Source organism: Podarcis filfolensis (assembly GCF_964270895.1).
Source record: "Podarcis filfolensis genome assembly, chromosome: 16".
In the NCBI taxonomy this organism is placed as follows: Eukaryota; Metazoa; Chordata; class Lepidosauria; order Squamata; family Lacertidae; genus Podarcis; species Podarcis filfolensis.
This window is the reverse complement of record NC_139620.1, coordinates 11,088,193-11,103,806: the sequence shown is the minus strand read 5'-3', so window position 1 is coordinate 11,103,806 and position 15,614 is coordinate 11,088,193. Positions and strand designations below refer to the sequence as shown.

Here is a 15,614-nt window from a genome sequence, read left to right as displayed (position 1 = left end):
CCGGCCTCTTAAGTGAGATGAGCGCACAACCCTAGAGTCGGACACGACTGGCCTGTACGGGCAGGGGTACCCTTACCTGTTAAAGAAAGTTATGCAAGTAAACCTTGAATAATATTTTCATGGCTCTGGTCAATGCTTCATTCTAAAAGGACTCCGTTTTCACTCATCCAGTTGCTTCAAACTGCACAATATTAATATATGCAATAATCTCTTTCTCTCTGGCCCTTGGGAGTCTCCCCAGGTCACTCACCGCACTGGCTTAGCTTCACTCCCCCCCTTAAGTGTTTTTTCCTGGCTGGAACTCTAACAATGCCTCTTGCTTGCCTGGGTAGAAGATAGAGAAGGGTGTGTGATTAAGGGCTTGTCCACACTTCTGCATGTTCCTTCTAGCCATGATGGGTCCGAGCAGCTTTCCATTTGCCCCACCTCTTTCCCCAGGATAACCCGTTGTTTACCACTCAATCATAACAAATGTCAATCCGTTTATTCTGATTCAAGTGCAAATTTGGAAGAGCCTTATGTGTGTAGAAACTAGCCTACTCTGCAAAGGTAAAAATTACAATAGTTGCTCTGCCCACGTTTGTCTCTGGCTCCCTCAGCTGCACAACAGGTTACAACCATGTCCACATTTCAATTCTAGGAAATGCTAGACAGCATTCAGGGAAGGGTTGGATAGAGACAGGACACCAGAATTTTAAGGCTGCATATACACCATACATTTATATCACCCTCCCAAAAGTAGGATCCTGGGGACTGTAGTTTACCCCTAATAGGGCTACAACTGCCTTAAAAACAACCGTTTCCATAATTTTGGGGGTGTTTGTGTGCTTTAAATGTACTTCAAACAAGCATCACGGCCTGTCTACTCAGTCTGATTTGCACAGAAAGGGTGTGGTAGAAATTTCATACCCCTTTTTGGCTGCCAGGGGGATGGAAAAGGACAAACTAATGAAGTTTTAGCACCAGCCGTAAGTTCTGACTCCTTTCCAGACTGTCTGAGTTGCAGAACAAGACACTCAAATGGAATCTTGTTTGTAAAAGCTCCAGCACTTGATGTTCATAATTTTAATGAAGGGCGTATAAACATCCGTCCATCTGAGGTGGGTGAGATTGGCTCTGCTTCAGTCAGTCCTGAAGAAATATGTGCCTGGGGCCCCAATATGATGGTCTCCAAAGCCCCTCTGGCTTTTTTACCAAGGAAAATAGGTACCGAACAGAAGCTTCCTTCATAGACGGGAAACGAGTGAACAAGGAACTTCTGTAAGAGGCGATGGCTGAACCCACTGAAAGAATTTTTGGAATGCCACCTTCCTTCACACTAGACTTTCCAGGTCCTTCCAGATTAGAACATCATCGCGATTCTTAATGTATTTATAAACTGAACTTCCACAAAAACGTATCAAGGTGGTAGGTCGCATATTAGAATAAAATAAGCAGGGGGCTGGTGGGAATCCCATAAAACACCATTAAAAAAATCAAAATGAGAAAATGCATATTTTATCAAAAAATATATAGTGGTACCTCAGGTTAAGAACTTAATTCGTTTTGGAGGTCTGTTCTTAACCTGAAATTGTTCTTAACTTGAAGCACCACTTTAGCTAATGGGGCCTCCTGCTGCCGCTGCACGATTTCTGTTCTCATTCTGAAGCAAAGTTCTTAACCCGAGGTACTATTTCTGGGTTAGCGGAGTCCGTAACCTGAAGCGTATGTAACCCGAGGTACCACTGTTGTGTTGTACTAGCAGTATTCTCCCCAGAAGGAAGGTGCAGATGGGACACATCAGCCAGGGCAGGGAGCCCATCTAGGAAAAGAAAAACTCTTGATGCTAAACCTCTACTGCCTTGTGGGATGTCTTTGGGAAAAATAAAAGACTAAGGGGAAAACCCTACAAAATTTGGAGTGGAGTCCCTAAGACAGTAGGATGGCACCTTCTGGCAACTCCTGCAGCCAAGGTGTTGCCAAACTGAACCCTGGGTAGGCACCTAGAATCTCACACCATGCAGAGATTGGGGTAGAGTGCGACATTGGCGCCTCCTTAGCATCTCAGAGAGAAGGGTGCTTCTTGATGTGCTAGTCTTCTATGTGCAGGGATGTCGATCTGTAATTTGAACTGCCCCCTGCAGACCGAGGCGACATAGCCCAGTCACAGCTTTATTGCCCCAGTGAGAGAACGAAGCTAATTCAGACTTGATATCTTGGTAGCAAACACACACAAGCTAAACAGAGTTGTTTTGAGTCAGGGAGAGGACGGAGAATCAAAGCGCCTTTGTATGCCACCTGCTTGTGGCTTGCTTGCCCAACTGGCAGTGGTTTCTGCATTCCTTGATCCTCCAGTGCCAACATTGCCAGGCTAAAAATAAGAGTGTCATGCGGACCGCAAGGCAGTTAAGTGCAAATATGGAATGTGTATGTGGAGTTAGAAAAAGCAGCCTTTATTTGCATGATTATTGGGACGAAATTGCCACTCTGGCAGGGGAAATGGGGACATTCCAGGGTAAAATCAGAAACCAGGATGGCTTTTGTTATTCTGGGATTCTCCCTGGATAATCGGGACACTTGACGGCTATGCAACTATCAGCCCTGAGTGCTCACTGGAAGGACAGATCGTGAAGCTGAGGCTCCAATACTTTGGCCACCTCATGAGAAGAGAAGACTCCCTGGAAAAGACCCTGATGTTGGGAAAGATGGAGGGCACAAGGAGAAGGGGACGACAGAGGACGAGATGGCTGGATGGTGTTCGCAAAGCTACCAGCATGAGTTTGACCAAACTGCGGGAGGCAGTGGAAGGCAGGAGTGCCTGGCATGCTCTGGTCCATGGGGTCACGAAGAGTCAGACACGACTAAACGACTAAACAACAACACCACATCCTATTAATTTGGGGTCCTCTTATTCTTACTTATTCAGCTGATTGGGACCTTGAGCTTCCACCCCCATGGCCTGTGCTGACTTTGAGGGTTGCCATACTTTGAAGAGTAAAAACCAGAACACCCCAAACTTGTGGAGCTTTTTTTTGAAGTCCCAGACATATGGCATAGATACAACACTCTCAGTTCCAGGGGTTGTTTTGAAAAATTTTCTTCAATGCAGAAATAAATAGTCATTTATCCCTTTCGATCAAGTCATTTTCCAATTCATGTTTCCATGTGATCAAGGAAAAATCCTGAATCTGTTTACGGATGGCAAGCTGCACTTGGGAATTAGACTTTTACATTCCTGGCAAACAGCTGTCTTCCTAATTTTACTGGAAGACTCAGCTGGGTGGAAGGGGAAAAAACGTGATATGTAAGAAGCAAGGAAAAGAAAACCTCCTATGAATGGAGCATGGGAATGCTTTCCTGATGCCAACAAACCAATTTAGACGGCTCCAAGTGAATTTGCTCAATGAAGCCTTTTAAAAAAAAGGCAAACACACAAACAGATTTTTTACGAAGAGGACTGATTTCCAAAATGGTGGCTTCTTATCCCTCACATCACAGAACAGGGGGAAGTTGAACTATACACACTGTGTGAAGTATTTTCTTTTGTCTTTTGCTTGTCCTGAATTTAATTCCACCCCAACCAGGAAATTAACTGGCTGGCCTTGGCCTGGTTGCTGTCCCACAGCGTAAACTGCCTCACAAGGTTGTTAGTGGGAGGTTAAAAGGAGAGGAAGAATCAGCATGTGGGCTACCTCCACAGCTCTGGAGGAAAGGGAGGATAAAAATGTAATAAAGAATGATCTCTTAAGTCCTGCTGCAAATAAGGCTTGGCCGGGGTGGCCTATGCGTAAGGGCTAAAATATCATTATGACAGACTTGCAATTAAATGTTGAGAGGAACTGCGTGGCGTACACACACAATCATCTTTGAATCAGCTGCAGGTAAGGATGGGACAGAAACTGGATTAGTTTTTAAAGGCTAACCTACCAGATTCACAGGGCCGTGGGTGGCGCTGTGGGTTAAACCACAGAGCTTAGGATTTGCCGATCAGTAGGTCGGCGGTTCGATTCCCCGTGACGGAGTGAGCTCCTGTTGCTCGGTCCCTGCTCCTGCCAACCTAGCAGTTCGAAAGCACGTCAAAGTGCAAGTAGATGAATAGGTACCGCTCCGGCAGGAAGGTAAACGGCGTTTCGGTGCGCTGCTCTGGTTCGCCAGAAGCGGCTTAGTCATGCTGGCCCCATGACCCGGAAGCTGTACGCCGGCTCCCTTGGCCAATAAAGCGAGATGAGCGCCGCAACCCCAGAGTCGATCACGACTGGACCTAATGGTCAGGGGTCCCTTTACCTTTACCTTTACCAGATTCACACTGATCTGAAACAATTTGTGAACCGAAACACAACCCTCCATCAAAATTCACAGCTCTCTGAACTGCATAATGCAGTTCTCCAGCTAACTAAAGTGTAAAAAGATGCATATATTGGGATAAAGTGTGCATTGAAATGCAAAAGAATACTTCTTAACGCAGAGCATAGTCAAACTTTGGAACTCACTTCCACAGGAGGAAGTTATGGCCACCAACTTAGAATGGCTTTAAATGAGGATTCAACAAATTCATGGCTACTAGTCATGATAGCTGTTATGTACTGAAGTTCTCACCCTGGGCCAGCAGGGGGATACTGTAGATAGTTTTCACTCAGATCCACATATGCAAATAAGGGATTGAATGTGACGTTCAGTGATTGGATAGTTACAGAAAATGGTTACTGTTGCGTTCTAGTGGAGCTCTATTTAAGCAGGCTGAACCCTTCAGTTCAGTTCTGTTCTGGCCTGTGAATAAACAAGAGCTGTTTGAAGATTCGCTGTGTCGTCTGATATGTTCACCCACAACTTAACAATAGCTATGCTCTGCTTCTCAATACCAGTTTCTGGAAATCACGGGGTGGGGGTGGGGGTGGGGATAATGTTCTTGCACTCAGGTCCTGTTTGAGGGCTTTGCACAGGCACCTGGTTGGCCACTGTGAGAAAGGATGCTGAACTAGATTTGCCCTTGGCCTGGTCCTACAGGTGGCTCTTATGTTCTTAAGATTGCTTTGCAAAAGAAAATGTGTATATTGGGCAAAATTGCATATAAAAACAATGTATATTAGGAAAAACTGCACTGAAATGCTAATGAATATTCACAAGGAATTCTTAAAAAACAAATTCGCAAACAGATGTCAAAAGATTGTCAAAAGGAGAACCCATAACTGTCAACTTTGTCCATCCCTAGCTACGGGAGTCTTTAATTTTGATAGGGAAAAGTGGAACATGGCCAACAGTAATTTAACTGTCTCCCGTTTCTCTGCTTGTTGCTGCTGCTCTGATGAAAATTAGAGCCCCTCAGTTACTTGAAGTCAACATTTTTTTTTAAATTACATAACTCTGATGATGGATTCCCTGTGTTGCACATGTGTGAGAGAAAAGATTTTGAGTGTTACATGAACGTGTACTCATCTGGGATCTAAATCAAGGCCTGGTGGGTTTCTGCACATGAATGGTGCACATGTTTGTGAGCGTGCTCAAACCCAACACAGTATGACCTCGTGCGTTGAGTCCTAGACTGTTTATGTCTCAAAAAACAACCTCCCCACTCACCCCACCTTCCCAAGGCTATAAACACTTCCTACACAGTCCCGCTCTCCAGAATTTGAGGGTGGGGGTAGGGGAACAACGTAATCCAAGTTTTAAAAAGAGACATATGATTCACTCTTGTCCCTGGCATAGAGCAACAAAGGAGGAGGAAACATTCAGGAAAAGCATAAACAGACAAGGATTTACAAGGGAGAGGGTTTATGTGTTCAGCCAGAACACTGCCCCGGGTGCTGTTCGCAAACTAAAATACTTTGGACTTCGTAGAACGCTGAGAGGGCTTGTCCACGCTTCTGCTTCTCCGAGTGCTTTCCCCCTTGTCCTGTGCATTCGGGGCACAATTTTGAGCAGTTTTGCCTTTTCTCCGGCCGGAAAACCTGTTCCTAAGCAGTGAATTGGAACAGCAACAGTTCATTACTTGTACCCCTCCCATCTGACTGGGTTGCCCCCGTCACCCTGGGCGGCGTGCAACAGAATATAAAATAATATATAATACACCAGACATTAAAAGTTTCCCAGTACTGGGAAAATCCAATTGCCGTTTGCTCCAATTCAGCACTAAACTGCAGGTTTTCTCTGCAGGAAAGTGATTTTAAGTCAAGCTAATACATGCAGGGGTTAAAACCATAGAGTAAGCTGTCCTGCTAGACTTACCTTGGGAGGAACCAGGTAACCAGGCCTTCTACCCAAGAAGCTCAGCATGTAAAGAGGCCTGAGATGGTTGTTCCAAGCTCAGACTGCATGGCTCTAACAAGCCATTATTGTGTTCTATCTATACCAATAGAACTTTCAACACTGAAACTAAGCCAGGTTGTATCACCTGTGTTTTCTGACTGGTGTATAGAAAAGCACATGAACCTGACCTTTGAAGAGTTTGTAAATAAACCATTTTTAACTTACCAACCTTGTATTTTTCTATGATGGGGTGGACTATTTTGGAACTCACAATGGCATATTATAAAAGGTCTAACGGCTGATATTCCCATGCTTTCCTTTGCTGCATATTTTGTGATTTTAACTAGTTGATGGGGTTCTCTCATCAAATAGTTATTGTCCCAAACCTGGATCTTGGCATCCAGGGAATTCTCCTTTTGTATACCCTTTCCTCTCTTTGCCACCCACACCTAGTAAGTGCTCTTGGTTGAATGTAAAAAAATGGGTTGCTTAATGCTGTTCCTGCTATGCTGTCTTTCTATGGGCAGGGAGTTTCGGCCAGACAGCCTGTCAAAAAGACGACTGTCTTCTGTAAAGGAGGAAACAGGTTCACCCACATGTAGATGGGCTGATGAAAAGACTACCATGGACCCCTATGAGGGACTCTCCAATGCCCTGATGCTGAGCAAATACATCTCCAGCCAGGGTAGCAAAAAGGCTCCCCAAAACCTGCTTTAGCTCTTCTTCCAGAAGTATCTTCAGCATTCAAATGCCTTGGCCCAAGTTTGCATAACAAAGTGGATAATGAACAGACCTGACTAGGTTTTTTTATTTCATCTCTTATTTCAGAAGTATCTTCCATCTCTTCAGTCAGTAGATCCAAACATAGTGGCTCAAGTTTACATTACAAAGTGGATAAGGAGCAGACCTGGCCTAGCCTATTTGCTTCACAAAGAAACTAATCTGACCATGAGCGGTCTCTTTTTCTACCTAATTAAGTCTTAAAGCTTATAACCCTCAAGTGTTTTTGCCTGACTGGGATGTCTTCAAACTCTGATAAGGCTTCTTCCTTTCCTGACTGGAGAGGTGTGTGTACAAACTGGCCTACGGTATAAGGGTATATTTTAGGTTTGTTGACCAATCCACTTTTGCCTCTGGCATTGCCTGCCACAGACATGTGCCCCCAGGAAGGTTACCCAGAAAGGAATGTGGCCTCTAGGAATAAAAATATTCTCCACCCCTACCCAAAATGGTTTGGGGCAGTGCTATTTTTCTGGAAAAAGAGGCGCCGGCTCTCTCCATGAACACCTCCCTTGTTCTCTTAAAATGGCAATGGCAACCACCTGAGAGGTGCCAGAACTGAGTTCTGTCCGGTGAGTTCTGGCTGAAAAAAGCCCTGGTTTGGGGTCAGGTGGCTCACACCAACCTGGCCTGTACCTTACAATCCACATCAGGCGCCCTGCTTGTGGGTCTGGCCTGTCTGTGAGAACAAGTTGGTGCCAAAGAATCCTGGAGGAATGACAATTCCCAACACCCATAACCAACTACAGTTCCCAGGATGCTTTGTGGGGGGGGTTTGCGCTCTAAGTGTGTGGTGTGTGCACAGTCACAAGGTTTCCCCCGCTGACTGAAGATGGTGTTGAAACCAACAATGAATGTGATTGTGTTGTGCAACAATTTGCCAGCCGTTGCTCTGCCTGAGTGTGCCACCGCACGCAGATGTGACTGATCCGTCCGAAGGGGAACTTGTTGCGTATGTTTTCATGCCAACCATTTCCTGCCAACAAGAAGCAGGAATTTCACAAAGACATGTTGCCTTGTTTATATCACCTTCGATGCCCGGGTCAAAGAGGGCATTACTGACGATGGTGTGAAGAAATTAAACCTCATCTAAGCATCCATGCAAATTTACTTCTTATTTACAGAGGTCTGCATTAAGACATCTAAAGGAACACAGGAAGCTGTCTTATACTGAGTCAGACCATTGGCTCCCTATTCCCCTCACAGATGTACAGTTCCAGTTTAACCATTAATCCCTCTCCCCAAGGAACTGTGAGAATTGTAGGTCTCACAGGGATTAGGGCCCCCCTATCAACTCTCAGCAGGACGTGGGTGGCGCTGTGGGTTAAACCACAGAGCCTAGGATTAGCCGATCAGAAGGTCAGCGGTTCGAATCCCCGTGACGGGGTGAGCTCCCGTTGCTCGGTCCCTGCTTCTGCCATCCTAGCAGTTTGAAAGCATGTCAAAGTGCAAGTAGATAAATAGGTACTGCTCCGGCAGGAAGGTAAATGGTGTTTCCATGCGCTGCTCTGGTTCACCAGAAGCGGCTTGGTCATGCTGGCCACATGACCTGGAAGCTGTACGCCGGCTCCCTCGGCTAATAAAGCGAGATGAGCGCCACAACCCCAGAGTCGGTCACGACTGGACCTAATGGTCAGGGGTTCCTTTACCTTTCATCAGTTCTCAGCACCCTTAACCAACGACCGTTCCCAGGATTATTGGGGGGGGGGGAACATAACTATTTAAAGTGGTATGAAGCAGGGTGCAGGTGGGGTCCAAAACTCTTTCCCGCTAATTCCTCTCACAGGACTACAATTCCCAGAGTTCCCTGGGAAGAGGTATGGACTGTTAAACCACTTGGGGAATTGTAGCTCTGTGAGAGGAACAGGGGTCTCCTAAATGCTCTCAGCACCCTTAACAAACTACAGCTCCCAGGATTTTTTTTGGGGGGGAAGCCATGGAAGTTGTATGATAATGCTTTAAACGCATGGTGTGGATAGGGCCAAGTTTGACTCAGAACCCAAGACAGGACAGGCCTCCCTCTGGGAAGACTTTCTCACATCTGCTTTTTGAGGTAGGCAGGCATCCAAGAGATGCTCAGGGAGGGAAAGTCCCCACCTCCTCAACCCTACCATACTCCCAGAGGCCTATGGGTACATGTTGTCCCAGCTCGGCCAAGAGGCAGGCACTCCCAAATTCCCACCGTTCCCATGCCTTCCTTCAACAACACACATCTGGAAAACACTGAGTTTTCCAGGACACAGCTCAAAAGCTTGTGAACTCTGCCAAGGACAGCCGCCAACGGAAACTCTAGTCCTGATGCAACGACACGTGTGTGTGTGTGTCAGGAAAGAGTCAACCACGTTCCAGTGACTCCGCTTTCTCCAACTTAGTGCCCTCCAGATGGTTTGGACTACAACTCAGCAGGCTGGCTCTGCCTGATGGGAGTTGTAGTTCCAAAACATTGAAAGGGATGGGCAGCAGGTCGGGTAAGGCTGCCATAACTCATATGAGGTGCTCTGGAAAGAAAAGATAAATAAGAAACGAAGGCATTCCAGGAAATGATGGTTCAGCATTTTACTCTACTCCGATTCCTCCAGCGACAATCAACTAACACCAATGTGCAGTTATGAGAATATCTGGCTTGGAGTGGGTGTCGAATGAGCAAATCTGCCATTTTGTTTTTTCTCATTTTTCTAATATTAAATTCAGTTCTCCCCATTTCAATATCAGTTTGTACTCATTAAAATTGATCAGCATTTTAGTCAAATTCCTCCTAATGCACACATGCTGGTGTGCAATTGTGTCTAATATAAGCATTTGTGTAAATCAATTTCCTCTAATACAATGCATTTGTAATGCTCCCCCCCCCACAGATATATGCATTTTAGGCACCCCTCAATCTAGCATAAGCATTTTTCTACACATGACTTGGAGAACTGCTCTGCAAAATTCAGAGAAGTGCAAATTTCAAACAATGGGACTGTTTTTGAGCTTTGTTTTGGGAAAGTTGCAAATTAGGTAGGAACATAGGAAACTCCCATATACTGAGTTAGACCAATGTCCCATCTAGCTCAGTATTGCTTACACTGACTAGCAGCAGCTCTCCAGGATTTCAGACCAGGAGTCTTTTCCCAACCCTAACTGGAGATGCCAGGGATTGAACCTGGGACCTGCTACCCACCAAGCAGAAGCTCTGTCCACTGAGCTGTATCTCTTCCCAGAGGTAGATTCACCTATAAACATGAATTGAATCAAATTTCTCCCCCACCACTAGTTGTAGATATCTCTGAAGTTTTGTACCTCTGTAATGTTGTTTTATTTTAAAAAAAAACCTCTGATAATAAATACATAAATAAACATAGATTCTTGCAACATCTTAAAAGACCGTCTTCACATCCCAAAGAATTGGAAATGACAATTTGGCAGGATCTGAATACATGGCTTCTTCTTGAGCTGACTGAACTGGTCCATGGGGCTTTGAGTGGGCACTTGGGGAGTGACAACGACACAAGTTCTTTGCAGTCCCCTCCCCAAAGGGGGTATGTAGAGTACAGGGTTGAGCCAAGACATTTTGCTGGAGAAGAAACAGTATGTTGTAGGAGGATGATGATGAGGAACTTCAGGCTCGGAGTCTGAATTGGCCCTCCAACTCTCTCTCTCTGGCCCTTGGAAGTATCCCCAGGCCACATCCCCTCTCCCCAGGCCACACCCTTCACTGGCCCTGCGTCCAATCCACATACAGAATCAGATTGGACTCAACGTTGAACATTACTTCAGCACTGGTGACAATGGAACAGTGTTGTTCATGACAGGCCCAAGGACATTGGGTCCTGTCCTCTAACGTTTTTCTGCTTCTCCTTAACTGCCTGAATCCGCTGCCTCATTCTGCCTAATGGCAAGTCCAGCCCTGGTAGACCACAGTTCAAAATGGTGGTCCAGGTCAGATCTCTCTGTGTACCCTCTCTCAGGCCATGAAAGATCAGGGGAGTGGACTGGTTCAAATTCCCCAGCGCTGAGAGTTCAGAATCGCTCCCTTTCCGCCCCAGAGGCACCAGGAAAAGAGCTGGGCGAAGGTCCACGAAAACGACAGAGCCTTTGAAGAAAACAGTTGCCATCTCTGTGTAGACAGCATGGATGGCACCAGTGTTATTTTTCTGAGAAAAAGAGGTGCCGGAACTCACCATGAATACCTCACTTGATCTCTTATAATGGCAATGGCGCCCACCTGAGAGGTACCAGAACTGAGTTCCGGTGAGTTCCGGCTGAAAAGAAGGCCTGGATAACACAAAATCGCTGCCCCTTCCACCCTGGAGGCAGCAACAAACACAGCATTTTAAAAGCAATGGCGTCAAGTGAAGCTGCCCCAAAGAAACAGAGCCTCAAACTCTGAAGCAACAGAGATGCCATCTTGCCAATAGATGCCAACACCCTGCTCAGAGCTGCTCCTCACTGCGGAAAGAGATGTTTGCCGCTCCGTCCAGGCCTGGCTCAGCGTCGAGGATGTTGTCCATCGACCCGCGGTGAGGATGCTTCCTCCTGTTGCGGATGCAGAAATGCCAGGCCAAGGCAGAGATGACCACAAGGATGAGGGTGGCAGCCAGCCCCGCAGCTATGTAGGCGTAGGGCATTTGGTGGGCAGGAGTCCGGATGAGGCGGCACGGCCCGTGCTGCCGGGTGCCATCGTCTGTGGGGCTGGATCCGGCCCGGTTGGATGCCACGATGCAGAACAGGTACTCGTGATCTGGCAGCAACCCTGAGACAGCCGCCAAGCGGAAAGTGTTGTTGAGGGCCGGGCCGGAGAGGAAGTCCCCACCGACTAGCTGATAGTGCAAGCGATATTCCTGGACCGTGGAAGAAGGGGCACACCAGCGCATGCTCGCTCCCACCTCGCTCGTGTGGACCATCTGCAGGCGGGGCGGCTCGGGGGGCACATCTGGGCCGGTGACCCCCGGGCACAAGCACCCGCTAGCCCTACTCAGCTCCACGCAGGGCACTTGGAGGTGCTGGCAGGGGTTGTATTTGCAAAGGTGATGGGGCGGCTGTGGAAGGCCGGGCGTCTGGGGCTCTGAGGTCAGAGGGTAGTCGTAATCGTCGTAATGTTGATTGTCAGGATAATCCAGAGAAGGTTTGACCGGAGCAGGCGATGAGGTCCTGTCTTTGCTCACCGCCGGGGCGTTGCTCCCTGAGGGATGCGGGAAGAGGGGGTTCTCTTTCAGGGGCACGGGCAAAGGGTGCCCCATGCTTGTCGGTGATGCCTGGGGGCAGAGGGTCAGGATCCAGGCTGCTACCAGAAACAGCCCTGGGATTTCCATGGCTCCTGGTAACAGATGGAAGAGAAGGGGAAAATAGGGGTGTTTTTATTTATTTTAATAACAACAATAATAAAAATTATTTATATGCTGCCCTCCCCAGCCGAAGCCGGGCTCAGAGCGGCTAACAACAGTAAAAGTAACACAGTTTACATAAAATCACAATCAATTAATTGAAATTCATTCTAAAATTAATTCAGAATCAAATTAATGGCAACCATTGGGCTAGAGTTCTATGAGAATTACCAAGGGAGGGGGTCAATATCCCCCCTCAACTATTTTTTTTTCTAATCAATTTTTTCAACATATAGCAATGTCACACAGATAAATAATGAAATATCCCACCCTAACTCAGAAGCTGGTGTTTATGCAATACATAAACAACCAAATAACGTAGGTTCTTATCCCAAACTACTATTTGTACAGAAGGCGATAAACAGTTTAAGTTAATCAAAAGTAATAGTTTTTAGAGCTGTTTTTAAATGGGAAGCTGCCTTATACTGAGTCATAGAATCAACACAGAGTTGGACGGGACCCCAAGGGTCATCTAGTCCAACCCCCTGCAATGCAGGACTCTTTTGTCCAACGTGGGGCTTGAACCCACAGCCCTGAGATTAAGATGCTCTGAGGTATCACAAACCCAATTTACAAAGCCCTCCACAACTTGGGTCCAGACTATCACAGAGACCATATATCTCTGCCCAAACACTGAGATATTTGAGGGAGTCTCGGTTAGTGGTGTACCACGGTTCAGAGACATGGCTCGTAACTACCAGAAGTGTGTTCAAAATTGCGGTTCCAATCCTGTGGAACTACCCTCCTGACTGAGATAAGAACCCAGCCCATTCCCTGCTGAACTGCAGGTGCTTGACAATGTATTTCCAATTTCAGCATTTTAAGGTTCTTCTCCATTTCTAGGGTTTAATTGTTCTTATTCTTTGTACAGTGTTCTTTAAAAAGTATGCACACTGCTTATAAATTATAAATATTAAGTCGTACAGTGGTACCTCGGGCTAAGTACTTAATTCGTTCCGGAGGTCCGTTCTTAACCTGAAACTGTTCTTAACCTGAAGCACCACTTTAGCTAATGGGGCCTCCTGCTGCTGCTGCGCCTCCGGAGCACAATTTCTGTTCTCAAGCTGAAGCAAAGTTCTTAACCCAATGTAATATTTCTGGGTTAGCGGAGTCTGTAACCTGAAGCATATGTAACCTGAAGCGTCTGTAACCCGAGGTACCACTGTATATAAATATAGATCTAAAATAAAATACCGCCCCCCCCCCGCATCTTTCTGTGTAAGCCCATATGGTGAAACATTCAGAATTCCTAAACCACCAGATCTGACATTACGCATTACTATTTTGAACGAGGTGACTGCTTGTGCATAGCCAGATTTATGCATGCTTGTGGCTGGAGTCAAGGACTGAATCAGAAGTGGTAACCCACAGGATGAGGAAACCTGTGGCCCTCCAGATGTTGGCTGCGTACACACCATACATTTAAAGCACCTCACAAAAAGAATTATGGGAATTGTAGTTTACCCCCATAGAGCTACATTTCACAGCACCCTTAACAAACTACTGTTCCCAGAATTATTATTATTATTTTGAGGGGGTGGGGAATATGGTTTGCATATATTTTAAATGCACAGTGCATTCACAGCCTAAGTTGGGGGGGATGAGTGAGACGAGGGCGCTGCTTTCCCTTTGCAAACGCTGATGTGCTGGATCAGACCAAGGGTGTATCTAGTCGTGCGCCCTGTACCCAGAAGCGACCTGCAAGCCGTGAAGGCAACAGACCTCATCTGATCTGCCTCTGCTGATTTTGGAAGTAGAGTTCTCCTGGACCAGAGGGTCCATCATTGCCTCCTGCAGGATCTAGAGCAAGGAGACGGGGAACTCAGGCCTGGAGTCCAAATGTACCCATCCAGGTCTCTCTGCCAGATTCCTCAGGACCCTCTCCAGGCAACATCCCTCCTGAGGCTGCACATACCCCATGCATTTAAAGAATGCCTCAAATACAGTGGTACCTCGGGTTACATATGCTTCGGGTTACATACGCTTCAGGTTACAGACTCTGCTAACCCAGAAATATTACCTTGGGTTAAGAACTTTGCTTCAGGATGAGATCAGAAATCGTGCAGCGGCGGGGCAGCAGCAGTGGGAGGCCCCATTAGCTAAAGTGGTGCTTCAGGTTAAGAACAATTTCAGGTTAAGAACGGACCTCTGGAACAAATTAAGCACTTAACCCGAGGTACCACTGTAATCCTGGGAACTATAGTTTGTTAAGGAACTGTATATCTGTGCGGGGTGAACTACAGTTCCCAGGATTCTTGTGGCGTGGTAGTACATGTATATATCCTGAGCTAGGCCCTTCAACAGCCTTCCTTAAGTGTTTCTACCAAGCTGGAATGTGCCCTTGGACTTTGACGATACCTTTTCCTTGCCCCGATAGAGGATGTGTACAAAACAGATTACTATACAAACATAAAAGTTACCTTTCTTCCTATGCCGACTTTTTACTTCTGGCCCTTCCTGCTGCTAGTATGCGCCACCCCTCAAGATGGGAATGTGACCCCCCCCCCCAAAACAAACAAACAAGATCCCCCACCCCTACTTTACCCCAAGAGGAACACAACTTAAGAGGCGAGGAGGAGGAGATGTGCCTCAAGGGGGCAAATTCACTCACCTGGATGGTGGATGTCTGCTTTTGGTTGCTAGGCAACAGGCTGCCAGGGGAAGGGTCTCTGCAACAAGTTATTACCCAAAGGATGCAAGGTAGCAGGAACCCCCCTTGATGAAAGAACGATGGAGCTGTTTCCAGGAATAACAGGACCCACCAGGCAAGGACCAAAAGCCTGTGGTGCTGAAATGTGGTGTGTGTGTATCAAAAGCTGGCCGTTTGGGGGGGTTGGGGGCAAAATAATTGCCGCCTCAGAGCTGAGGAGCAATTTGTGGTATCCGTGGAAATGATAAGCAAGAGCTCCTTGCGCTGGCCTGCCGGGAACTAGCAAAGTGGTGGCCTCTTGCGAAGCCAAAAACCCAAACTTTTATATCCTCCTCGTGGGATGATCTCATCGCCCCCCTTCACAACCTCTTCCTCCACCCCCCCACTCCTTTACAGCTGGGCCCAGCCAGTGGGAATGAGTACAAGGCAGCTAATGGGCGTGGAAAATTCTTTGGCTTGACAGGGACCCCCCTGGCAGGTGCCTGGAAAGAAAACAAATAGTGCCTTATAAGGGCTATTCACATCCGTCTCGGAAATCCCTCCTCTGGGTAAGAGAGGGAATAAATAAGAGTTGAGGAGAGAGAGAGAAAGTAAAA

General features: G+C 46.8%; 1 protein-coding gene across 1 annotated transcript; it reads right to left on the bottom strand.

Moving 5' to 3' along the window:
* Positions 1-9,543: 9,543 nt before the first annotated feature.
* On the bottom strand, positions 9,544-15,390 carry LRRN4CL (LRRN4 C-terminal like). Its single transcript, XM_083591541.1, has 2 exons — positions 14,980-15,390; positions 9,544-12,301 (listed from the first exon to the last, which is right to left on the bottom strand). Exon 2 carries the CDS (start codon positions 12,294-12,296, stop codon positions 11,418-11,420), a length of 879 nt encoding a protein of 292 aa, XP_083447667.1. The 5' UTR covers positions 12,297-12,301; positions 14,980-15,390; the 3' UTR covers positions 9,544-11,417.
* Positions 15,391-15,614: the final 224 nt, after the last annotated feature.